The 27,835-nt window shown below is 47.7% G+C and overlaps 1 protein-coding gene across 1 annotated transcript in view; it reads right to left on the reverse strand.

Annotated features, from left to right (window-relative positions):
• Positions 1–27,835, reverse strand: part of LOC115093352 (autophagy-related protein 9A-like) — a 77,058-nt gene that overhangs the window by 36,555 nt on the left and 12,668 nt on the right. Inside the window, 2 exon segments of the mRNA XM_029604983.1 lie at positions 19,848–19,912; positions 20,607–20,650. Of these exon segments, the coding sequence (XP_029460843.1) occupies positions 19,848–19,912; positions 20,607–20,650 (109 nt within the window).

Genomic DNA, 27,835 nt, shown 5'->3' on the forward strand with positions numbered 1-27,835 from the left:
CTCCTATATTATTTAATATATACCTCCTGCCCCTCTGTCATATTCTCTCATCACTCAACCTACAATTCAAAATCTATGCAGACGACATTCAGTTCCTAGTACCCTACAAAACATCCTGGTCTAATACATTATCTATGGTCTCTCTTTACTTGTCTACCATCAACTCCTGGCTTTCCCACAACCGTCTAAAATTGAACCCATCCAAGACTGAAATTGTTCATCTAACATCCATTTCAGACACTTCTATAGGCCCACCCCCATACTGGTCTATAAACGGATCACCTATTCCCATTACACAATTCGCTACAAATCTAGGTGTCATCATAAATTCAGATCTATCAATGAAACAACACATCTCTTCTATAACAAAAAAATCCTTTTACAAGTTACAGCTCCTTAAACGTCTCCGTCCTCTTCTTTTTCACCAAGATTTCCGAACTATTCTCCAATCTTTAATTTTTTCTGGCTTAGATTACTGCAACGCTCTCTATATAGGACTCCCCGACTCTACAATTCATCCCTTACAAATTATTCAAAACAGTGCAGCTCGCATTTTATCAGGTATTTCTATTCGAAATCATATTACACCTATCCTTCAATCTCTTCATTGGTTACCCATAAAATACAGAATAAAATATAAAATCCTTACTATCATTCACGGTCTAATAAATAACCCATCTTCTACTTGGCTTTGCTCATTACTCCGTATCTATAAACCAGTAAGACATCTAAGATCACTCACCCAAAATCTACTTGACACTCCTTCCCCCCGACAGGCTAGACTAGACATCACCAGGAAAAGGGCCTTCTCAGTCGCAGGCCCTCTTCTCTGGAACTCACTACCCAATCCTCTTCGTCTAATATCCAACCCCCAACAATTCAAAAAATCATTAAAAACACATTTTTTCCAATTGGCATTCAATACTTCTCCACAAACAACTCAACATCACTCCACAACTTAGTAATCGCTCAATTCCCATATCTTTATTTTTTATTTTTTCCTTTACTTCACATCCCCCCCTCCCCCAAACCGCTACCCTCCTGATTTTTGAATTCAGGCCCAGCTCCATTAATAGTCATTTTTGTTAAATATTTTATTTTTTACCTATAAGGTATATATCAGTTTTATGTATTTTTATAGTATTTTTTTTAGTTTCTTCCATCTATTTATTTTTACTTTTATTTTATTGTAAACCGTTTTGACAAGATACCTTGTTTTGAAAAGCGGTATATAAATACTTTTAAATAAATAAATAAATAAATTTAATCTTTCCGCGATGGCCTTATCTTCTCTAAGTGCCCCTTTAACCCCTCTATCATCTAACGGTCCAACTGACTCCCTCACAGGCTTTCTGCTTCGGATATATTTAAAAAAGTTTTTACTGTGAGTTTTTGCCTCTACAGCCAACTTCTTTTCAAATTCTCTCTTAGCCTGTCTTATCAATGTCTTACATTTAACTTGCCAACGTTTATGCTTTATCCTATTTTCTTCTGTTGGATCCTTCTTCCAATTTTTGAATGAAGATCTTTTGGCTAAAATAGCTTTTCACCTCCCCTTTTAACCATGCCGGTAATTGTTTTGCCTTCTTTCCACCTTTCTTAATGTGTGGAATACATCTGGACTGTGCTTCTAGAATGATATTTTTTAACAATGACCACGCCTCTTGGACATTTTTTACTTTTGTAGCTGCTCCTTTCAGTTTTTTTTCTAACAATTTTTCTCATTTTATCAAAGTTTCCCTTTTGAAAGTTTAGCACGAGAGCCTTGGATTTGCACACTGTACAGAGAAGGGCAACCAAAATGATAAAGGGGATGGAACAGCTCCCCTATGAGGAAAGGCTGAAGAGGTTAGGGCTGTTCAGCTTGGATCATGAAAGGTCTTGAACGAGTAGATGTGACTCTGTTATTTACACTTTCGAATAGTAGAAGGACTAGGGTGCATTCCATGAAGTTAGCAAGTAACACATTTAAGACTAATCGGAGAAAATTCTTTCACTCAACGCACAATAAAGCTCTGGAATTTGTTGCCAGAGAAGGTAGTTAGTGCAGTTAGTGTAGCTGGGTTCAAAAAAGGTTTGGATAAGTTCTTGGAGGAGAAGTCCATTAATGGCTATTAATCAATTATACTTAGGGAATAGCCACTGCTATTAATTGCATCAGTAGCATGGGTTCTTCTTAGTGTTTGGGTAATTGCCAGGTTCTTGTGGCCTGGTTTTTGGCCTCTGTTGGAAACAGGATGCTGGGCTTGATGAACCCTTGGTCTGTCCCAGCATGGCAATTTCTTATGTTCTTATTAAATCAAATTTGATCATATTATGATCACTATTGCCAAGCGGCCCCACCACCGTTATCTCTCTCACCAAGTCCTGTGCTCCACTGAGAATTAGATCTAAAATTGCTCCCTCTCTCGTCGGTTGCTGAACCAATTGCATAGTCATCCAATAGCTTCCACACTTGAGCCCAAAACGCTAGTCTATGATATTTAATAACCATAGTTTTTTCGTATTTACTACAGAGACAAACTGAATTCCACCAGAGACGATACGAGAGCAGGTCATTGCGTTTCCAGTTTGACATAATATTGTGTAATGCTACCATGAATAGGAAGTCAAATAGCTTCCGTTGGGGTAAGGAGAGATCCAAAGTTGGGTTCGCACCCTTGAAAAAAACCATAGCATAAGTGAGAGGTTGAGTGATGGAAAAAATGGATGATATGGTTTGCCAAATTTGCATCCAAAAAAGTATGAACAAAGGGCAAGAAAATATCATGTGTTGCAAGGTGGCCTTGGGTGTGAAGCAGGTCCAGCAACAAAAGAAAATTAGGTTCTTACCTTCTGCTAATTTTCGTTCCTGTAGTACCGATGATCAGTCCAGACTCCTGTGTTTTGACCCCCCTCTAGCAGATGGAGACAGAAGTTTATAAACAAAAACTCCGCCTATATCTAGGCTGGTGCCACCTACAGTCTGGCAGTATTACTTAATGTCAAAGCAGCAGGATAACCCGCAACATATAACCACGAGAACACGCAAAATACCACAAAACTATGGCAAAAAACGAAGCATGAACTCCACTCAACTGGGTACCGAACTCGAGGTAACCAACAAACAAAAATCTTCCTGATTCAGTTAACGCACACACAGCCCACACAACCTCTCCCGGCAGAAAAGAACACTGGGCAGGACTCTGGACTGATCCTCGGTACTACAGGAACGAAAATTAGTAGAAGGTAAGAACCTAATTTTCTTTTCCCTGTACGTACCAGGATCAGTCCAGACTCCTGGGATGTACCAGAGCTTACCTTACTTAGGGTGGGAGCCGGAGAGGCCTGCTCTAAGCACCCCTTCTCCAAACCCCGACGACACTGGCGCTTTCACATCCAAACGATAGTGCCGGGCAAAAGTGTGGACCGATTTCCAGGTGGCCGCCCTACAGATCTCCTCCGTAGGTATATGGTGGCATTCCGCCCAGGAAGCAGCCTGGGCTCGAGTAGAGTGGGCTCTCAGCCCCACAGGCAACGACCTCCCCTGCAACAGGTATGCCGACCGAATGGTTTCTTTCAACCATCGAGCAATCGTAGTCTTGGAGGCCGCCTTACCCCGCCTTGAACCACCATAGAGCACGAATAGGTGGTCGGACTCCCTGAAGGCATTAGTGACTTCCAAATAATGCAGCAATAACGCCGCACATCTAACTTACGAAGATCCTTAGCCATAGGGTACGAAGACGGCACCTGCCCAAAGGGTGGCAGCTCTACCGTCTGATTCACGTGAAACGATGAGACCACCTTGGGTAAAAAAGACGGTACCGTCCGCAATGAGATTCCTGAATCCGAAATCCGCAAAAAAGGCTCCCGATACGACAGAGCCGGAAGCTCAGAAATCCGCCGCGCCGAGACCATGGCCACCAAGAATACCACCTTTAGCGTCAAATCCTTAAGGGTGGCATGGCGAAGAGGTTCAAAAGGTGCCGAACACAACGCCTTAAGAACAATATTCAAATTCCAAGACGGGCACGGCTGTCGAAACGGAGGGCGCAACTGCTTCGCCCCCCGAAGGAAACGTACCACATCCGGATGCGCCGCCATCGAAGCTCCATGCACCCGACCACGGAAGGAACCTAACGCCGCCACTTGAACCCTCAAGGAACTACAGGAAAGCCCTTTGGACAACCCGTCCTGGAGAAACAGCAGTATGTCCGGAATAGCCGCCCGGGTAGGCACTACACCGCGCTCCAAACACCAAGACTCAAAAAGTCTCCACACTCGCACATAAGCCATGGACGTAGACTTCTTACGGGAACGCAAAAGTGTAGATACTACCGACTCAGCATACCCCTTTGATCTCAACCGCTGCCTCTCAAAAGCCATGCCGCTAGACAAAAGCGATGAACCAGGTCGAAACAAACGGGCCCCTGATGCAGGAGGTCCGGAAGAAACGGAAAACGAAGCGGCCCCTCGACCGCTAGATTCAGTAGATCTGCGAACCACGGCCTCCTTGGCCATTCTGGGGCGACCATGATCACATGCGCCGGGTGCTTCTCTTTGCGACGCAGCACCCTTCCTATGAGTGGCCACGGAGGGAACACGTATAGTAACACATCCATCGGCCACGGTACCACCAGCACGTCTACTCCTTCCGCCGACGTCTCCCGGCGGCGAGCAAAAAACCGTGGAGCTTTTGCATTCTTGAAAGTAGCCATCAGGTCTACCGCTGGTGAGCCCCACCGATCGCAGACGAGCCGGAATGCTTCCTCCGCGAGCTCCCACTCTCCGGGATCCAACCAATGGCGACTGAGAAAATCCGCCTGGACGTTTTCTACTCCGGCTATGTGTGAGGCCGCAATACTGCTCAGGTGGGCTTTCACCCATATCATCAATGACCGAGCTTCGGCCGCTACCGGCTGACTCCGGGTTCCCCCCTGCCGATTGATGTAAGCTACCGTGGTCGCATTGTCTGACAGAATCCTGACCGACCGACCGCGGACGAGCGGGAGAAAATTCAACAGAGCCAGCCGCACCGCTCGAGTTTCCAACCGATTGATGGACCACGACGCCTCCCGAGCCGACCAAGTTCCCTGAACTGCCTGCCCGAGACAGACCGCTCCCCAACCGAGCAGACTGGCGTCCGTGGTAACCACCGTCCACGATGGAGTTTCCAACGAAACCCCTCGACTCAAGTTTGCCTGGCAGAGCCACCACGGCAAGCTGTCTCTGGCGTCCTGGGTCAATGGCAAGCTGAGGAAAAATTCCTCCGAGACGGGGCGCCAGCGGGATAGCAACGCTGACTGCAAGGGACGCATATGCGCAAACGCCCATGGAACTAACTCTAGCGTGGAGTTCATAGAGCCCAATACCTGTAAATAATCCCATACTACTGGTACTGGTTTGCGTAACAACCTGTGAATCTGACCCTGCAATTTTAATATTCGATCCTGCGTTAAGGTCACCGTACCTCGACACGTGTCGAACACAGCTCCCAAATATTCCAGGGATTGCGACGGAACCAGATGGCTCTTGGCTACATTGACCACCCAACCCAGCGAGCGTAAAAAATGTAGAACTCGCTGGACCGCCAGATGACAAAGTTCTCTCGATTTGGCCCAAATCAGCCAATCGTCCAAGTACGGATGCACCAACAGCCCCTCCTCGCGGAGTCTCGCTGCCACCACCACCATAATCTTGGTGAATGTGCGCGGAGCCGTTGCCAGGCCAAACGGCAACGCCTGAAACTGGTAATGCTGCCCCATTACCGCAAACCGGAGAAACCGTTGGTGCTCCTGACGAATGGCAATGTGAAGATACGCCTCCGTGAGATCTAGCGAGGCCAAAAACTCCCCTTTCCTTACGGACGCGATTACGGACCGCAGGGTTTCCAACCGAAAACGCGGCACCCGTAGACACTTGTTGACACTCTTCAGATCGAGAATGGGACGAAACGTTCCCTCCTTCTTGGGTACTATGAAATAAATGGAATAACGGCCCTGCCGGAGCTCGTCGGGAGGGACCGGCACTACGGCCCCGAGCTCGCGCAGCCGAGCCAAGGTCGCTCTTACCGCCTGACGCTTCTCTGAAAACCCGCAAGGGGACACCAGGAAGCACTGAGGTGGGTGGTAAGAAAAATCTAACGCATAGCCTTGTCTTATCACCTCTAGCACCCACTGATCCGATGTGATTCTGGTCCATTCCTCGTAAAAGTGGCTTAATCTTCCGCCAATTTTGGGAACGGGGGAATGGACCGGCCGCACATCATTGAGTTTGCTTACTGCTCTGCGCCGATTGACCAGCTCCCGGACAGCCGAAACGGCGCCCACGAAAGGACTGAGAATACATTGCTGGCGAGTAGCACTGTGACGAAACGACGAGTTTGACCCTCGAGACGCCTGAGGTCTACGACCCCCGCGAAAGCGAGGTCGGGAGGCCGGAACCCCCCGGTACCGGTGTCTATCCTCCGGGAGACGGTGCACCTTATTCTCCCCCAAGGACTCAATTAAATCTTCCAGTTCCTTGCCAAACAGCAACTTCCCCTTGAAGGGAAGGGAGCCCAATCTAGCCTTGGAGGTGCCATCCGCCACCCAATGGCGCAGCCAGAGCAGTCGCCGCGCCGCTACCACGGAGACCATGGTCCTTGCAGAAGTGCACAGGAGATCATAAAAAGCATTGGCACTGTAGGCTATGACTGCCTCTAACCGACTGGCCTGCCTTACCTCGTCCTGTGACAGGGACTCATTAGCCAGAAGCTGCTGAGCCCAGCGAAGACCTGCTCTCAACGAAAAATTACTACAAATTGCTGCACAGATACCCAACGCCAAAACCTCAAAAATGCGCTTCAGTTGAACTTCCAACTTCCTGTCCTGATTATCCTTCAGCGCCGTACCTCCCGTTACCGGGATGGTGGTCTTTTTGGTTACCGCTGCTACCGCGGAATCAATCCGTGGCAACCCGCAAGAGCTCCAGAACGTCCTCAGGCAGTGGATATAACTTATCCATGGCCTTTGCAACCTTTAGGCCCAAATCCGGAGTATCCCACTCCTTAAAGAGTAAATCCAATGCCGAAAAGTGTAGCGGGAATGCCGAAGACGGACCCCGGAGCCCCAGGACGACCGGATCCGTCTGGCCAAGACGAGACTCAACCTGGGGAAGCGGAATCCCCAGCTCCCCCAGGATTTCCGGAATGAGGGGTCCTAACTCCTCCTTATGGAAAAGCCGGACCACCTTCGGGTCATCCCCTTCCGCTCCATGGGGGCCGGCACCTTTAACTCCCGTCTCCCCATACCCCTCAACCCCCCTCGGGGGCTGGGATGGGAACTCCAGATCCTCCTCCTGCTCCTCGAGCTCCTCCGACGAGGAGTCTTGAGAAACCCCAGTCCCCCGGGAGCGAAGAGGCCGGACCCGAGCCGGCCCCCCTCCCCCGGGCCGGGTTTCTTCACCTTCTCCGCAGGAGCCCCAGACTCCGAGGCAGGGGTCCCCTGCGGTCTTTTCCTGGCCAATCGTCTGGCCTTAAAGGCCTTGTGCATTAGCAAAACAAATTGAGAATTAAAGGAGGAGTCCGAAGACCCCTCCTCATCACCCCCTTCCCCGGGGGAATCAGCATCAGTAATTATAGTACCTGCTGGCCTGTCCCCCCCCGTAGGGCCCTGCTGGGGGGACAAACGTGGAGGATCCACCAAGTCTGCTGTGCCGCGCCGGCCCTCGCTGATCTCAGCTGCCCGCGCTGAGAAAATGGCTACCGTTCCCACCGAAAATGCTGACAAAATGGCGGTCGCCCCCGGCTGCACCGAGGACGACCGCTCCGAAAAAGAAAAAATCGCGGAGGAGGCCTCAACGCGCGACTGCCTGCCCCTCCGGGTCCTTGGAGCTGCTGTCGACCCCCCCCTCTCCGCCGCCCACGCACCCAGAGCACAGGCTGTCTCGCGACAGCCGTGCCGCCGCCGCGGACCCGCAGGCCCTGCAGGCTGCCTGCCTGGGCATCACGAACGCCACGGAGACGGAAGAGAGCCCGAACAAACAAACAAAAAAAAAAAAAAGAAAAAAGTAAGTTTCCCCGAACAAAACTCCCCGGATCGCCAAGCCCCAGCCCCCCCGAGGAAGGAAGCCAAAACAGTAACAGGTTCACACACAGACAGGAACAAAACACACAGAATAACTTTTTTTTTTTTAAACTCAACAAAAAAAAGAACTTTACCTCGGATCCGGAGCCGGCTGGGGGAAGTGAGCCGGGACCCCCGGTATCACCCCCAGTCCTGTAAGAGCCGGTACGTGGGGCTCCCCCACTCCTCGGCTGCCTCTACCAGGGGGAAATAGTCCCCTCAGGACCCTACCGTCCCCTGGGAGGCGGGGACTGGGACCAGCAGGCAAGCCTCTGCGGTCCTTCCCCTCCGAAAAAACACAACACCTACCTGTGCCATATTACAATGAACTTTAAACTTTTTTTTTTTTTTTACAATCACCTAACCTAGGCCCTAATAGACTGTAGGTTTTGCACCCTCTCCACCTGCTAGGAGACAGAAGAAGACTGCCAGACTGTAGGTGGCACCAGCCTAGATATAGGCGGAGTTTTTGTTTATAACCTTCTGTCTCCATCTGCTAGAGGGGGGGGGGGGGCAAAACCCAGGAGTCTGGACTGATCCTGGTATGTACAGGGAATGGGACATAAGAAGGCCTGCCCTGTGTAATTTCCATAGAGTCCTTGTAGCTCTATGCAGAATTAAAAAGGAAGATTGTATCAAACTGGATGATAATGAAATGGTTGTAGATGTGGACCTTAAATGCTTCCATATTTGATTCGTTATGGGAATATTAATGTCCGTGGCCCAAGCAAAACCTAAATGATTCAGTTTAGGAAGATTGGAGAACTTTATTATAAGTTTATAGATCCTGGAGGCTAAGTGTCCTTTTGTTCCGTGCTCCCGGTAAATGCTGAGAAGAAAGGGGCATTTATTCTGCCAATGAACTAACATTAAATTGGAAGAAAGAATGCTCCATAATTGTAACCAATAATAGAATTGGTTATCTGGTAGGTCAAATTTCATTTGGAGTGCAGAAAAGGATAGCAACTGGGTATTGTCAATGACAGAGGAAAGAAACCAGATGCCCTTTGCGTACCAGGGAGGCCAATTAAGAGTGTGACTTCGAGATTTCAGTAACAGGTTACGCCACAAAGGGACCATGTTAGAATTATTCCAGGGCCATTCACCTGCAGGACATAAGGAGTTCAAATTTACAAACACTTTGTGCAAGGAGCGTAATATAGGTTGGGACGCGTGCTGATAGAGTAATTTCATACCAGGAAAACAGGAGGTTGTTATGGTGCAAGAATGCTATTTTCTATGCTTAACCATCTGGGTTGTTCCCAAGGGTGTCTCTCAGTAACAAAATGGTGATACACCTGCTGTAATATAAAAGCTGGGTGGTAGGCATAAAAGTCAGGAAAACTGACGCACCCCCCCCCTCAATTTTTGTCCTCTTCAATTTAGATAAACTAATACAAGGAACTTTGTTGCACCATAGGAATTTGAAAAGTAGTCTATCAATATGTTTGTAGAAGTCGGTAGTAAAAATTATAGGTAACATGGAAAGAATATATGTAATCTTAGGTGCAATAACTATTTTGATGGTTTCCAAACGTCCCCACCATGTTAAATGTAAAGGGGACCACCTGAGCACCAAATCACGTATGGTAAGTAGGAAGTGGGTCTCTGCATGACTCAGAGTAACCTGTGGGTCAGAAGAAAATTGAATCCTTAAGTATTTGAGACCTTGGGGAACCTTTCGGATCGGAGACTGAGATATATCTACCAGGGAACCCAAATAGTTAAGGGGAAGAAGTTCGGTCTTATTCCAATTTATTTTATATCCAGATATGGAAGAACAGGAAGCTATCAGATCCAACAAGCGGGGGAGAGATGAGTCCGGATTAAGAAGGAATAACAAAACATCATCCACATATGCAGAAAGTTTAAACATATTAGAGCCAATTGTCACTCCTTCGATGCTTGGATCCTGTCTAATTGCAATAAGTAGTGGTTCCAAAGCCAGGTTAAATAATAAGGGGGAAAGAGGGTAGCCCTGGCGGGTGCCTCTATGCAGTGAAAAGAGGGGTGATCTCTGGTTATTTATATAAAGGAAAGCTGTAGGGAAGTGATATAATAATTGTATCCAGGAAATTAATGTGGGCCCAAACCCAAAGCTACGCAAGGTGGAAAAAAGAAAAGGCCATTCGACCCGGTCGAAGGCCTTTTCTGCGTCTAGAGCTACCGCTACTGCCGGAGAATGGAGTGATAGGGCGGCCTCATGTATATGAAGAAAAAGACGGGTATTATTAGCAATCAACTGGTGCTTTATAAATCCTGATTGATCAGGGTGGATCAGAGATGTCATGATTGTCCTCAATCTAGTGGCCAATATTTTAGTAAAAATCTTATAGTCCGTGTTCAGGAGAGAGATTGGACGATAGTTACCAATATGAGACTCATCTCTGCCTGGCTTTGGCAGTACCACTACACATGCTTCTGAGAAAGAAGAAAAAGATTAGGCTGTAAAGGAGCTGCCAAGTAATAGGCATGTAGGTGCGGAAGCAGTTCCTTCTGAAAGGCTCGGAAGAAATCCATAGTAAACCCATCTGGTCCAGGCGCCTTTCCCGTAGAGAGAGTGGTGATGGCTTTAGTGATTTCCATAGCTGATATAGGCTCATCTAAGCGTGCCATTTGTTCCGGTGTTAGAGAAGGATGAGAGATGGTGGAAAATAATTTTTGGACAGTGGTATCAGTGGAAGTTAGTTCAGACTCATAAGTTATCAAAGAAGTCTCAAAGCTTGCAAAATATCTGCATCAGTGGTCAGTGGACGATTGGATGGAGAATAAACCTTGACCACTCTCTTCTTATCCACTATTTTTTTCAGATAAGATGCTAATAAATGACCACACTTATTATTTCCAGCATAATATAAAGCATGCGAATGAGACACATGTAATCGCACTGATGCAGTAAGTGCTTGATTATAGAGATATTTTGCCTGTAATAAAGAGATGGACGGCGGAGAAGTCTGTGGCTCCGGCCGTGGTGAAGAGGAGGCTTGATGGGTGGCCTCTGGGCCACAGGAAAACGGCAAGTCCGCGTCTCCGGCCGCGATGAAGACCAGGACTAGATGGGCGGCCTCTGGGCCGCGAAGATAACTGAGGCCGCGGCTCCAGCCACGCGGGAGGGCCCGACTTCGGCGGCTCCGAGCCGCGTCGGGCATGGCAGCAAAAACCAGGTGAGCAGTGCCTGCTTGCGGGGGGGGGGGAACGGGACGGACCCAAAACATGAGGATAGAGTAACGCTTTAAATATAATTGGCCTGGGGTATTTCGCTTGTGAGGGAGGCCTTGATGGGATCCTGTGCGCTCTCTCTGTTTCAAAATGTGAGCCAAATCCAAACGCAGGCATTCGGGAATCATACGCGCCAAAAATTGCAGCATATCTGATCCCTCGTATCCTTCCGGGATCCCCAGAATTCGTATATTGTTGCATCTGTTGCGATTTGAGAGATCTTGTAGTGTTTGTTGCATTTTTTCAAAATCTTTCATGAGGCGAGGAATCGACGCGGTAGTGATCAATAAAGACTATACTTGAGTCTCAACGTCGTCTATACGAGTTTGAAAAACTTCCATCTTCATTGTCATAGACTGTAAGTCACTCCATATGGCTGTCGTCGCCTCAATATTTAATTGGATTAAGTCTTTCAATTGCTTAAGCTCAGTGAGCACTAAATCCGCAGACGCCATTACCTTCGTAGGCGGGCCTTGTCCGGCGATGGAGGATCTGCTTTTGCTCATTTAGAGCCGGAGGCAGCTGTGAAGGCGGCTTCAATCTTCCCTGATTTATTGGTCGCCATCCAGCAAGATTATGAATGTTATTAGAATTCAAAATTGTTCCGTAAACTGGCCAAATTTCTCCGTTAAGGAGCAAGGTCTGCAGGAGCTGCGGGCTTAAGCGGCCATCTTGGTCGCTGCTCAAGAGCGCCCCCCGGCTGCGGCTTTTTTTTAAAGACTTACAAAGCTTAATCTCAGAGACTTCAGAAACATCCAGCCACAGTAGCAGAAATTAGTGCATCATGATTAGGCTTGAAACACTGGTAACAAATATCATAGCCAGTGACAGACATCTTCTTATCGCACACACAGTTCTTGAAGTTGGCTGAGGGTGGACTTCCTGGAGCCTCACTTTATTTATTTATTTATTTTATTTTTTGAAAGGTAGCACTTAAAAAGTGCTGTTTGGGGACTGCTGAGGTAGTGAGGCAACAGTTTCTAAGAAAAAAAAATCAAAAAATAATGAAAAATATAAAGAAAAACTGAGACAAGGGTACACTTTTGTGTTGTAGCTTGGAGAAAAAAAAAAAAAGACTGAGGGGCTGACGAGGCAACACCCACATGGGAATTCCTGCACATGTTTGGTACAGAAAAAGCTCAATGAGCTGAAAGAAGGATCCATTCAGTACCATCAGATAACGTAACCCAGGTGTGTCATGGCTAATTCTATCTTATTTCTGTTCCATCCCCTTTATCATTTTGGTAGCCCTTCTCTGTACCTTCTCCATCGCAATTATATCATTTTTGAGATGCGGCGACCAGAATTGTACACAGTATTCAAGGTGCAGTCTCACCATGGAGCGATACAGAGGATTTTCAGTGCCAGTGCAAGCCCCGGGAATGAAGAAATGGAAGAATGGACTTGAGAGAAGTCACTTCGAAAAATTCCCCCTCTGGTTTTTTTTGGTAGTACCTGTAGTTCTTACAGGATATGTCTCTGGTTAGGTGACAAGTGTAGTCTTAAGACGACAATGGAAGTCGATGTAATGTGATTTCAGGCTGAAAGACAAGTGGGCAATCGTCATCCCAGATGTGGTGATGGCGGCCTTATGATTGCAAAAAAAATTATTTTTTTTTTTTGGTTGAGGATTCGGCAGCAGCTGACGAGTCGTCGTAGCATGCTGACATGATACCTGTTGTTGAGTAGTGTGTTGTCTCGATGGTTAGCGAGACTGAGACTTATAGTAGGAGTGAGGCTTAAGCTTTTTCTTTTTTTTTTTTTTCCGATCCTCATCCTGCTGTCCTGTGAGAACACCTGTTACAGGTAAGCAACTCTGCTTTCTTGATGCCAGGAACAATGACATAGGAGATGCCTTCAAACAAACATTTTATTATGCCATCAGTTTTTTCTCTCTTTTCATGTCTTTAAAATTGCTGAGAACTTCGTGATATAGAAGTTGGTTGTTGTTTTCCATTCATTAAGTCTTGTGAACAGTTCAGTGCACTGATGCTGAAAAAGGTTTCTCAACTATATGGTAAAGCTTTCCATATGTCTGGTACCTCTTCTCTTATGGTTGTCAACCAGACGTCTTCCATGATTGCGTCATCTAGGCATTTGCTGAAGTTTTAGAAGAGACAACAAATATTTAAGAAATGGAATTACAGAAGTGCCTCCATCCCTTTTTTGAGGGAATGGCATGGAGGAGGAAAAGATAGCCTCCTCTTCCACCCGGACGTCCCGACCCGAGGGGTTCGCAGGCCTGAGCAATCGGCGCAAGGGACCCACCGGGGTAAGGCCTAACTTTAATCCTCTTACCCCAGCGGGTCCACCCGGCCGACCACGAGGCTCCCTCCGTTCTTCTTAGGGCCTCTTCCGTCCGGCTGCAGCGCTTACCTCACCGACGATCCGGCCAATCAGGGATCTTCTTCCTCGCTGCAGACAGCCAATCAGGCTGTCCCTTCGGCGTTTCAAAATCCAGCTCCTGCCGGCACCGCCTCCTCTTCCACCCGGACGTCCCGACCCGAGGGGTTCGCAGGCCTGCGCAATCGGCGCAAGGGACCCACCGGGGTAAGGCCTAACTTTAATCCTCTTACCCCAGCGGGTCCACCCAGCCGACCACGAGGCTCCCTCCATTCTTCTTAGGGCCTCTTCCGTTCGGCTGCAGCGCTTACCTCACCGACGATCCGGCCAATCAGGGACCTTCTTCCTCGCTGCAGACAGCCAGTCAGGCTGTCCCTTCGGCGCTTCAAAATCCAGCTCCTGACGGCGCCGCACGCCGAAGGTGCGCGACAAAGGGGCTAGCCCCTTTGTGCGCCCCTTCGTGTGGACTCTAAGAACGTAGCGGAACTTCACAGCGGTAAGCAAAATCAAACTAGTTCATCCTCAAACACCCACCAGCGTCCTTCCTTTCCTTTCGACGTCTATGTGGCACACACAGTGCAGCCTCACCAAACATTAACCATACAAACCACCAGTCATCCTATCCTTCTTCATACGTCTGCAGACAAACAGACAATACAAACAGAGAATCAGACAATACAGCACAGACAACTAGACATTCAAACTAACGAAACGAAACTTCCAGACGCCACAACTTAAACTACTACTCAGACAGCTCAACTTCTACTCAGACAACAACTCAGACAACAACTCAGACAACTCTCCTTCTACTCACAAACACCAACACTACTAACAATGCAAACAATGTGCCAAGGTCTCCCAATACCGATTTTCCATCATCGAACGCTACTCACAGGAAAATCAACCATACTCTACAATCAACGCACCTACAAATCCCTCATCCCTATCATGATTGCTCCAATCACCCAACTTCTAGGATTTACTCTTTTTTCACTGATACTATTTAATGCACAATCACTTTCCAAGAAATCACTGATCTTAAATGACCTTCTCCTAGACGCGAACCCAGACCTCTATGCTATAACAGAAACGTGGCTAAAATCTACAGATACAGCTTTAATTAATCAGCTACCAACTCAGACCTATGACTTCTTCTCCATCCCTCGACAGAAGAAAAGGGGTGGGGGTATTCTCCTAGCAGCTAAAAAAGATCTTAGATTCTCACACCACCCAATTAAAACTGACTCAAAACTAGAAACAGGCCTGTTCAAATCAGACACTCTCCAAATCCTTCTAGTATACGCCCCACCTGGCCTCCTAGAAGCAGATGCATCACCTATCCTAGAAATCATAGCATCTTATCTTAAACCAGACTCTCCAACGATAATCCTAGGAGATTTTAATTTACACGTCGACAACCCCACACTCTCAACCAGCTGCGAAACATTCCTTACCGCTATGTCCGCAATGGGATTCAAACAAATAATCAATGAACCTACGCACAAGGCAGGTCACACACTGGACCTTATCTTTCTGAACTCAGGTATAAGACATTTTACACACCCTACATGCAAACCAGTTCCCTGGTCAGACTATTCACTAATCTCCACCACCTTTGACGACCCAAATGAGCAACAACCACCCCTCACAACACTCATTTCTCTACAGAAAAGTATGCTCATCTGACGATCTCAGCAATCATCTAATCACGGATCTCTCACTCATAGACGTCACGACACCTAATTCAGCCATAAACTCCTGGTCAACAATAACAGAAAATGTGGCAAACAAACTATGTCCACTGATAACAAAAAAAGTCAAACAAGGTGCATCAAAAAGGCAGCCTTGGTTTACAAACGAACTTAAAAACCTCAAACTCAATTTACGTCAGAAAGAAAGTAAATGGCGTAAAGCCCCTTCCCCCACTACACTTTCTTCTTACAAACTCGCCCTCCACTCATACAAGAGCTCCACATTAAAAACAAAAAGAGACTACTACGCACATAAGATTCATGACATTATCTTCGACCCCAAAGCGCTTTTCACTTTCGTCTCCAATTTAACTCAGGCTAATACACCGGACATACCATCCAACCAAGCTCAATCAAAAGCTGATAAGCTGGCACTCTTCTTCAGTAATAAAATTACAAACCTTCTAACACATCTTAAGCCCAATACAGGCACCCCAGCCAGCACTTACGAACTCCACAACAAGGAAATATCCCTACAATCTTTTGAACTCACCACCTCCGCAGAGATCCAAACACTTCTGAAGAAAATGAAACCTTCTTCTCATCCCTTCGACCAAATCCCATCTAAATTACTACTTCTAATCCCAGACACCATAAACAAATCTCTAGCGGACATCATAAACTGCTCATTCACCCAGGGTTACTATCCAGATGACCTTAAACTAGCATCCATCAAACCGCTTCTCAAGAAACCTAATCTGGACCCCAAAGATCCTAACAGCTACCGTCCAATTTCCAATCTTCCTTTCATTGCCAAGGCGATGGAGAAACTAGTAAACACGCAACTATCGGATTACATAGAAAAACACAAAATTCTATTCCCTACTCAATTCGGTTTCAGAAAAGCCTCAAGTACCGAATCACTACTCATTTCACTTACGGACTACCTGACTTTGGGCCTCGACAAAGGACAGGCCTTCCTATTGATCCTATTAGATCTATCGGCGGCTTTCGACACTGTAAACCACGCCATATTACTAAACCAGCTGGCGAACATCGGTATTGCAGGATCAGCGCTGACTTGGTTCAAGACTTTCTTAGAGAACAGAGGTTTCAAAGTTAAAATCAACAACAAAGAATCCCATAGATACCCATCTTCACAAGGAGTTCCTCAGGGTTCCTCTCTCTCACCAACACTCTTCAACTTATATCTTCTCCCGCTTTGCCAACTTCTAAACAAATTGAACCTAATACACTTTATTTATGCCGACGACGTCCAGATTGTGATCCCCCTTAAAGAATCCATCAACAAAACTCTAGAATTGTGGGAAAACTGTTTTCAAGAAATTAATGACCTTCTATCCAGCTTAAACCTAATTCTTAACCAATCAAAAAGTGAATTCCTGCTAATCTCTCCAGATAACTGCAAAATCTCCACGAACCCGCCAGCCAACTTACAAATCTCAAAAGTAAGAGATCTAGGAGTTTCGATAGACAACCAACTAAACCTAAAATCATTTATTAATCAAACAACTAAAGACTGCTTCCACAAACTACACACATTAAAAAGAATAAAACCCCTATTTCCATGATTACAGAACAGTGCTCCAAGCAATAATCTTTGCGAAAATAGATTACTGCAACGCTATTCTACTAGGCCTCCCATCATCCCATACTAAACCTCTCCAAATGATTCAGAACACGGCAGCAAGAATCCTAACGAACAAGAGGAGAAGAGATCACATTACGCCAGTACTTAAAGACCTTCACTGGCTGCCAATCCACTACAGAATAATCCATAAGTCCCTCACCACAATCTTCAAAATATTCATGGACTAGCTCCTCTCAATCTACAAATAGCTCTCAAAAAACACTCCTCCAACAGACCCATCAGAGAAGCGTACAGAGAATATCTACAGGTACCACACGCCAATACCACCCAACATATAACACTGAGAGACAGGGCCTTCTCTACAGCAGGTCCCCCATTATGGAACTCAATCCCCTTAGAATTACAACAGGAACCATGTCTTCCAACCTTCAGAAAGAGACTTAAGACATGGCTGTTCAAGAAAGCCTTTCCGGACCCTGACTGATGCTCTCCCACCAAACACAGCAAGACTGATTATCACCCACTAAACTGATACAGACTTACCAACCACTGCACGTTCTCCTTCTTGTTAAACTTCTTGTTAAACTTCTATCATCCTCTTCTTCAACTCCCAGTTAGAACCATCCTTGTTTTATTGTAACTGCTTTTTCTGCGCACTTGTTATAATTTGTTATATTTTGCAAATGTATACTCTCATGTTATAGTTATGTACGTTTATAATTTATTGATCACCCCTTGTTTTATGTAAACCGACATGATACGAACTCCGTGAATGCCGGTATAGAAAAAACTCAAATAAATAAATAAATAAATAAATAAAATATGCCGAGGTTTGCTGGAGATGCGTGATGGTTTGAAGGGAGGCCTAAGTATTTCAGATGCCCGGGTCTATGCCTCCCTTTTTTTTTTTTTTTAAACAGTTATCCAGTGACTTATTACCTGCAGTCTGTGGTGTGGCTTGGATTTACAAGCCAATGACCTTGTCGACTGGACCGCCAGGGAGCAACTGAAAGGAGAACTTGCATTGTACTTCAAGTCGATGATAGGAAAAGTTGGTATCATAGGACTTTTATATGTTGTGCATTGGATTTTGTTAAGTTACTGGTTCCGTAGGCATGGTACCAACCCTTTGAATACCCAGAAGTCCACTGACGTGGAAGTGGACTCAGGCTGGTGTCTGTGACTAGTATGTCACCGAAGTACACGGCCCGCTTTTGAGGTAGAACGCGACTGAGTACGTAACGGGCTCTAGTATGCGAGACTCCGTTCGTAATTTTTTATTTTCTTCCATTATTAGTTTGTAATCCAAAATAATTACCTGGATTTTTGCAATATAAAATTTGTTAAAATCTTTAATAAAATATATAAAAAAAAAAAAAAAAGACAAAGGAAAGGTCTGGGACTCATCTGAGTCCCGATCCTGGGGAAAATCACCTCCATCAGAGCTTTCATGAACCAGAGGGAAATCCTCCGTCTGAATCTCCCCGGTCTATCCCTACGCCTGCCACCGCCGCAGGCAGATGCAATGGAGAACCCCTGGCCTCTCTCAAAAAATCAGTCAGCTGCGTAGCAGAATCCAACATGGCCGTTGTTCCCGTGCTATGAAGACGGTCTGGCTATCCACACCAAAGAAACAGATCAGCTGACGCACCCTTCCCACCTGAAACACACCCAGAACACAAGTCTTCACTATTCAGGTGCAAACGTGAGCTCCCACAGGCACGGCATATGCTGTTGCGCACCATTACCCTACCCACAGGGTCCCGAATCACATGCCTCACTTTACACTGCTGTGTGCCTCGGGAGGCCTGACCTGCGCTCCCTGCCTCGGGTCGATTCACCAGAAACCAGCTCCGCACGCCCGAGCAACGGCACACTCCTGCACAACAGCACAAACAAAACAGAGCGCCCTTCTTTTTTTCTTTCAAATAACTTTAGCAAGCAGCACAGGAAACCACCATAAAATAATACTTCCCTGCTCCTTCTGGGCTCATTATGTAGAGTTGCCAGCAGGTTATCACGCTGTCTCATGAGGTCCGAGGGATCTGGTCCACCACATGGACCTCAGGACTGAACTATAAAAGGTCACCAACCCCAAGCTCGTCCACATCAAAACCAGGGGGATGGCCCCACGAGGACCTCAACCTCCTGGGAGAAACAAGAAATCTTCTGCTGATCACTTCTTCTCTTTCTTTTTTTTTTCCTTTCACCAGACAGCAGGTTTTTCACTATCTGCTGGAGACAGAAATACTGAGGGGCTGCAGGTGTACACTGGGTTACATACAGTCTCAGTCAAACTTTCTCTGTCTCCACCTGCTGGCAGAGAGGCAAAACCCAGGAGTCTGGACTGATCTGGGTACGTACTGGAACTAAAGTTATCCAGAAACATGCTCCCGGATAACAGCCGGTTACCTGGCCATCTCATGGTTTTTTTTAAACAGCCTTGCAGGCTTGGCAGCAGGATTCCCTGACTCCCTCCCCACGCCGGGCTGAGCTTTCACCTCACCAAGCTCTTGAAACATTACCTAAACAGGTAAAGTGATGTGGGCTGATCGCTGCCCCATCAGCTTCCCAAACCCCTCTGTTCACTAGTTAATGGAACTCTCACACGGCTCCCAGCAGCTTCCAGCATCGCTCTGACAGCAACAAGTACCCACAAAACGTTAAACCTAACTGATGATATTTGAAGCTAGCTGTCTATATTTAAAGTTATCTGGATAACTTTATTCAAGGATTTTCAGCAGAACATTTATCAAACTGAATAGCCGGTTTAACTTATTTGGTTAACTTTAGCCATATAAGTTATCCATCTTTTTAAACATTGGTCACACAATATTTCCAGGAAAAGAACTACATCCAGCTCCATCATACACACAGCCACACACATTTACTCACATTAGCTCAAAAATCTCTCCAGTCAGCATGCAGGTAAAACCATTCTTCTGGTGCAGATGATATACCTGAGAACATCAGTCAAGGACAAAGTTCTCTCAGCCTGGATCCTGTCCTCATTGCAGAATGTGTCATTATATAAGCAGATTCCTACACCAGGGGTTCTCTGTGAAGGGTGCATGGGTCTCAGAACGAAATTAATTCACATAGCTTGGTTACTCAGAAAACCAGAGCAGTTCTGGCTCTCAAGTACTGGAGTTGAGAGCCCCTACCATAGGTCATCAGTCAAGCAAGAAATCCTTTGGCACCAAGAGGATCTAACAGGTGTCTCAGGGCATCACAATACCATCCTGCCTCTCTGTCCTAGACTGTAACTCATCTAAGCGGATACTACAAAAACTTTGGTTGATATTCAAAGGTTTTCCCAAGTAACTTTTAGAGCTAACTGCACAAAATCTGAGATCTGAATATTTTCCCAACTGAGTGGCTAAAAAGAGGCAGCACTAGAGGCATTCCAGGGCAGTAAATGCTGAGATAACGTCTGGTTGGTACGACACCTGGATGAATTTACCTGGATATATGCTGCATATCACTCACCCGGTAGAATGGCACTGAATATATGGGAAAGTCGCCTTTCTGACATGTGAAAATTAAAGCATATCTGGATAACTGAATATTGATCTCTCTGTAACCCCTAAGTGCCATCCCCCAGAACCTGACTCTGCAAGCACCGTGTCCAAATGTGGCCACCAGAAAGGATACACGACAGAAGAACAGATCCAGGTTTTCTATGTGATGCCATTGAGCTGCAATGAATAGGAGACAGGTTAATGCAACTACACAAGAGAAAGACTTCCTGCAGATGTGGCCAATTTCCCCGTCCCTTGACATCGCCTCATTCCACTGAACTCTCTGAATCACTATGTGAATCTCCTCTGTTTCTCTGTGCTTTCCCAGCCCAGTTTCCTACCTCTGATGGTAACCAGCAGCAGCTGCAAAGCAGAAATGTATGAGAAACACGGCCAGCTTAGAGATTCCCTTCTTACAGTCAGGGTTTAGAGATTTTTGAAACTGGGATAACATTCCTGGCTATTATGATAAATAATCTGTGACTTAACATAGTAAATGCAAGAAGATAAAAGCCAAACTGGTCCAACCAGTCTGCCCAGTTGAGATTCTGCCACTTGGAATAGGTGAGAACATAAATTCCCATATGTAACAAGCTCCTTCCACACCATATCATTTTCACCAACCTTCAAGATAGGAAAATTGGTTCTTACCTGCTAATTTTCATTCCTGCAGTACCCCAGTTCAGTCCAGACAAGTAGGTTTTTCATCCCTACCAGAAGATGGAGGCAAAGAATAAAAACTTTGAGTAATTGCTATATAACAGAGTGCCACCTGCAGTCCCTCAGTATTGACCTGTACCCAAGCCAAACTAAGTAAAACGCAACTATCCTCTGTCCTCGCAGGGCGAACGTCAAATCATGAGTTGGATCCCCCACATCAACCCCACAGAACCAATCAAACTTGGTAATCCTGTTTAAGTTCTGAATATATACATAATGAAATTCCTCAGATGGCATCAATGCAAGTTGAACAGTCTTCAGTCTTTTGTAAATAAGGGGCTGGATCTCTAGACTGATCTATGGTACTTCAGGAATGAAAATTAGCAGGTAAGAACCAATTTTTCTTTCCTGTTCATACCCCGCATCAGTCCAGACAAGTGGGATGTTCAAAAAGTGCTCTTACACTGGGCAGACATGCAAAAGATCCGCTCTCAACACTCACCAAAATTCGATTCTGCTGGCGATTGAACACTCAACCGAGAGAAAGTGTGCAATGAAGACCACATTGCTGCCCAACAGATCTATGATGACCCTAAATGACACTCAGTCCAAGAGGCTCTCTGAGCCCTATTAAGAGTGCGCCTGCAATCCCTCTGGAACCTTCCGACCCTTGCAGAAGTAGGCCGAAAAAATAGCTTCCTTCAACCAACGAGCAATAGCACCCTTCTTTGGCCCACCAAACAATACAAATAGATGATCAGACAGCCGGAAACTGTTGATGATCTTCAGATATCGCAACAGTACCCGACAAACATCCAATAAATGAAGCTCCCTTGACTATGGTGTCTCAGACAACCAATTCAGAAACATGGGAAGGTCCACTGGCTGGTTAAGGTGAAACGAGGAAATAACCTTGGGTGGAAACAAGGGTACTGCGGGCAAAGACCCCCCCCCCCCTCTGTACTTCTCAGAAATGGCTCTCTACAAGACAAAGCCTATAGCTCCAAAATCCATCTGGTTGAACAAATCGCACCAGAAAAACCATCTTCAGGATGATATCTTCCGTAGCAGTTCAAACGGAAGTCCACATAGCACTCAAAGGACTAAGTTCAAACTCTTCGCCAGACCGAATCTGCACACCAGCAGCTGTAAATGCTTGGCCCCCTTCAAATACTATACCACATCCGGTTGCGACGCCAAAGTCCTCCCTTGTAGCTTACCTCTGAGACATCCCAAGGCTGCCACTTGCACCCAAAAGGAAACTGTAAGCTAAGCCTTTGGACAAGCCCTGTTGTAAAAAGGCCAAAATATGAGAGATCTCCATGTGCAAACGGTCTAGGCCTCCCTCTATTCACCAAGACTCAAAGACCCTCCACACCCGGAAATAAGCCATAGATGTGGACAGTCTCCTGGCCTAAAGAAAAGTGGCAATGACTGCCTCTGAGTAACCTTAAACATCTCCACTCAAAAGCCAGGCCATGAGAGAAAAGAAATCCGCCCGATCTGAGAAGATAGTCCCTTGTTATAATAGGCCCGGAAGATGAGCCAACATGTGGGGTCCATCTACAGTGAAGTGAATCAGATTCACGGTCAACACGGCCACTCCAGCGCCACAAGTACTATCCGACCTGGTTGTTTCTCGATGCATCTCAACATGTGACACATACAGCAGTATCCCTATCGGCCATGGGAGAACTAGAGTGTCTATGCCCTTGGCTCTGACCACTCTTCTGTGACCAAAAAACCATGGCATCTTTGCATTGCTCCACAACGCCATCAGATCCAGCTGGGGGGCTGCCCCAGTGAACCCGAATCAGGTCGAAGGCCTCTATCGACAACTCCCATTTCCCCAGGTCCAGCTGTTGCCTGCTGAGATAGTCCACTTGCATATTGTCCACTCTGGCCACATGAGAATCTGCCATCCTTTCCAAATGCCACTCCACCCAGACAAAAAAAACAAAACTCTTGGGCCTCCTGAGCCACAGTGTGACTCTTTGTGCCACCCTGCCGACTGATATTTGCCACTGTCGTTGAATTGTCTGAGAAAATTCACCATACGTCCTCAGACCTGAGGGAGGAAATAAACACCTTGCAAACTGCCCTCATTTCCAAATGATTGATAGACCAGGTTGCTTCCATAGGTGGCCACAGACCTTGAGACATCCGTCCAAGGCAGAGCACCCCCCAACCACCAAGGCTGGCATCCATGGTCATCACTACCCAGTGTGGAGTCTCCAGATTCACCCCTTCTCCAAATTGTGGTAAGACAGCCACCATGAGAGACTGGATCTGGGTTCCCCCTGCAGTGGTAAAGGCCATTGATAATCCTCCGACCACAGACTCCAACGGGACAACAGCGCCCAGTGGAGAGGTCTCAGGCATGGCACCAAATATAATGGAGATGCCATAGAACCCAGCATCTGTAAATAATCCCAGGCCTTGGGAACTGGCAGCCTCAAGAAACGCCCTATCTGACCCTGAATCTTTGAGATTCTCTCCAAGGTGAGAAAAGCCCTGCCCACCTGGGTATCGAGCCACGCCCCCAGATAGTCCAACGACTGGGTTGACACCAGATGACTCTTGGCTAAATTTATCACCCATCCGAACAACTAACACCTCCATCACCCGGCGCACCAACTGACAACGTTCCCCTTTGGACTTTGCTCAAACGAGCCAGTCATTCAGATAAAGGTGGACCAGAATCCCTTCCCTCCTTAACACTGCCACCACCAGCACCATCACCTTTGTGAATGTTCATGGTGCTATACCCAAAAGGAAGAGCCCGAAACTGGAAATGCTGTCCCAGCACCATAAACCTCAAAACGTTTTGGTGCTCCAGCCGAATAAGGATATGCAGATAGAATTCAGTCAGATCCAGGGACGCCAGAAATTCTCTTTTCCGAACCTCTGGAATGACCATCTGCAGCATCTCCATCTTGAAACGTGGCACCCGCAGCACCAGGTTGAACTTCTGGAGATCCAAGATGAGTCTGAATGTACCCTCTTCCTTGGGAATCACAAAATAGCTAGAGTACCTTCTTTGCTCCCTTTCCAGAGCAGGAACTGGCACAACAGCATTCAGCTCTTGTAAGCTAAGAAGAGTGCCCCGTATCGCCTTTCGTTTGGATCGGGATACGCAATTGGACACCATGAAAGCGTCCTGTATTGGCTGGGAAAATTCTAAGGTGTAACTATCTCTTATCACCTCTAGAACTCACTGGTCCGCCATGATCCTGGTCCACTCCTCATAAAAGTGGGCCAATCTCCCTCCTACTGCTTTGACCAAAGAGTGGACCAGCCTGACTTAATTGTGAAGTCTTACCTCATCTGGTTCCTTGACTGGAACCAACCCTGGAAATCTGGCAGGAACCCTGAAAGGACTGCTGACAACCAGAGGCCTGCTTTTGCCCCCGCCTGAGGCCATCTTGCCAGATCCTTCTGCCGCATATCCCTAAACTGGGTACGTGGCAGACATGTATTCTTGACAGCCTTCTTGTCCTCTGGAAATCTATTCCCCTCGGATTCCCCCAGACTATTCATCAACATCTCTAGGTCTTTACCAAACAGCAACTTCCCCTTAAAAGGAAGATTACACAACTGCGACTTAGATCACACATCCACCGAACAGTTATGCACCCATAGCAGCCTACTCATCACCACTGCATATTCCTGGCCGTCCGGACCAAGCCATATAGTGCATCAGCCACATAGGCCATTCCCAGCTTCCAGCCGAGCCACCTGCTTAGAAGGTTCTGGTGAATCATCTTTCTCCTATGCCTTCTGCACCCAGCGCAAACAGACCTGTTAAATCAGGCTACCACAAATCGCCACCTGAAGGCTCAAGGCAGACACCTTGAACATTCTCCTTAACTGGATCTCTAACCTGCGGTCTTGCCCATCCTTTAGGGCGGATGACTACCACAGGGATAGTGGTCGTCTTTTTGACCGCCAAAACTGCCACATCACCTTGGGCAGCCTCAGCTACTCCAAGGTCTCCTCCATCAGCAGATACAATTTTGCCAAGCCCTGCTGACCTTCAAGCCGGCTTCCAGAGAATCCCACTTCAAATCCACTAGCTTCCTGATATTCCTGGGCAATGGAAAAACCTTTGGCAGATCCTGCAGGCCATCTAGAACCAGATCAACACCCTTAGTGTCTGAATCCTCCTGAGTGACCTTGATACCCAGCTCATCCAAGACAAGGGGAATGATGGGCCTCAGCTCCTCCTTCCGAAATAACCGAAAAACTCTCGGGTCATCCTGTTCGGTCACCGGAGTCTCCTCCAGAACGGCTGCATCATTATTCACCCCTGGAAAGAGGACAGAGTTCTAGACCTGTCTTCAGGCAATTTAAATGCCCTGTTTTCTCCGAGCGACAACATCAAATCATCTGTTTGCCAAACAACAATTTTCCTTTAAACGGCAGCGATCCGAGGTGAGTCTTGGACGACCCATCCGCCGCCCAATTGCGTAGCCAAAGGAGATGGCGTGTGGAAACCGCCAAAACCATGGATCTGGCTGACGTACGAAGGAGGTCATAGAGAGCATCCGCACTGTATGCAATCACCGCCTCCAAAAGATCTGCCTGAGTGGATTCTTCCTCGGAGAGGTCCGCATTGGCTTGGAGTACTTGGGCCCAGCGCAGGCCAGCCCGCAAGGCGAAATTACTACAGATGGCTGCGCGGACCCCCAATGCCAAAACTTCAAAAATCTTAGGAAGCTGGAGCTGCAGCTTCCTATCTCGTATGTCTTTGAGAGCTGTGGCTCCTGTGACCGGAATCGTCGACCGTTTCGTAACCGCCGACACCGCTGCGTCCACTCTGGGCAGACTGAGGAGCTCCAACGAGTCTTCTGGAAGCGGGTAGAGCCTATCCATGGCCTTACTCACCTTCAGGCCCAACTCTGGCGTATCCCATTCCCGGAAAAGAATATCCGACGCCGAGAAGTGGAATGGGAAGGCCACTGCCGGCCCAGTGAGGCCCAATAGCACCGGATCCATTTTGGCCCCCAGTCGAGATACCATCGGCGGAGCTTCCATACCTAGCTCCTGAAGGATAGCCGGAATGAGCGGGGCCAGTTCATCCCTTCTAAACAGATGGACCACCTTCGGGTCATCACCATCTACTGTCGGTGTTCCTTTGCCGGTACCCGGCTGGGAGGGACCCTCTCCAGTCGCCCCATCAGCCCCCCCCCCCCCCCCCGAGGGCTCTCCGGACAGGTCTGCCTCGTCCGGCGACGTGGAACTGGTGTCCGTGTCCTGAGGGATACCCCGCAACGGGCGCTTCTCCTTAGGCGGGGCTGAAGCACTGCGAGACTCATCCTTGGACTTCCTCTTCCGGGATCCGGACTGTCTGTCGGATCCCCTTGCAGACATCCTCTTCCCCGCTTTCCGCCTGTAGAGTTTGTGCTTAAGGACTTTATGCAGCAGAAGCACAAAGTCCGAAGAAAGGAGGCCTCCGAGCCCGAGGACGCCTCGCCTGCGCTATCTTCAACTGGGGACTCAGCCCCCTGCAGGGCGCCCCCCCAGAAGGCCGCTGCTGTGGCGAAAGCACGGGAGGCATGCCGCCATCACCAGCAGCCTCCTGCGCGACTTCCCGGCCGGTTCCCAAAATGGCCGCCACTCCCTCGCTAAGCGGGAACGGCTCAGCAGCCACCTCTGCGGCCTTCCCTTCGCGCGGCGGCGATCGCGCCGGCCAGGACCGGCCCCGCCGCCCGAGACACAGACAGAGCAAATCCCGTCGCAAGCCCCACACGCGGCAGACCGACCCCCTCGGCATCCTTCCCTCAGCCGGAGCGACCGTGAAAACCAAACAATGAAAAACTAACGAAAAACTAAAAGCTAGCCCCCCCGGCCGAAGAAACGGAGAGTCGGCGCACCAAAAACAAACGTTTCTTTTTTTTTTTTTATTCAACTTGCCGCTGTCCCCGGTCCTGAGGCTCCTGCTCCAGCGGGGGTGAGAGAACCGGGCTCCCCGGTGTCACCCCCGACGCTGCTACCTGGAAAGGCCGGGTCCTCGACCCTTAGCAGCGGCCTCAACCAGGGGGGATGGTCCCCACAGAACCTTCCAACCCCCCTGGGAGGCACATCTGACGGGGACCTTCCTTTCACTGTCTTTTTTTTTTTTTTAAACACTAAAATCAAAACAAACCCTGACTATCTACAAGACACCCAGGGATCCAGAAGCTGTGGCTGCACCTGCACCATCTGCTGGAGACAGAGTAAGACTGAGGGGCTGTGTGAGGCACGTTGCTATATATGGCTAAGCCCGACAGATCTTGCTCTGTCTCCATCTGCTGGTGCGGAGTCACAACCCAGGTGCCTGGACTGATCCGGGTACGTACAGGGAACCAAAAGGAAAATTAGTTTCTTACCTGATAATTTTCGTTCCTGTAGTACCAAGGATCAGTCCAGGACACCTGGGTTGTGACTCCGCACCAGTAGATGGAGACAGACTAAAACTTGTGGGCGGAGCCATATATGCCCCTGAGCCAGTCACAGCCCCTCAGTCTTACGGAATGTCAAAGTAGAACACAACCAGAGAAGTAAACAAAACTAGATACCGCTAAACTAACGGGGAAAGAAACACCCCTTCTGGAAACGGACTCTCCAACCGAGAGAACGAACAAGCGGAACAGAGCAAATCAAAACACAGAGCGGACTCTCCATTACTTCAGCGCAGCACTGCGGGCGGGATCCTGGACT

Source organism: Rhinatrema bivittatum, chromosome 6, assembly GCF_901001135.1.
Source record: "Rhinatrema bivittatum chromosome 6, aRhiBiv1.1, whole genome shotgun sequence".
NCBI classification, from domain to species: domain Eukaryota; kingdom Metazoa; phylum Chordata; class Amphibia; order Gymnophiona; family Rhinatrematidae; genus Rhinatrema; species Rhinatrema bivittatum.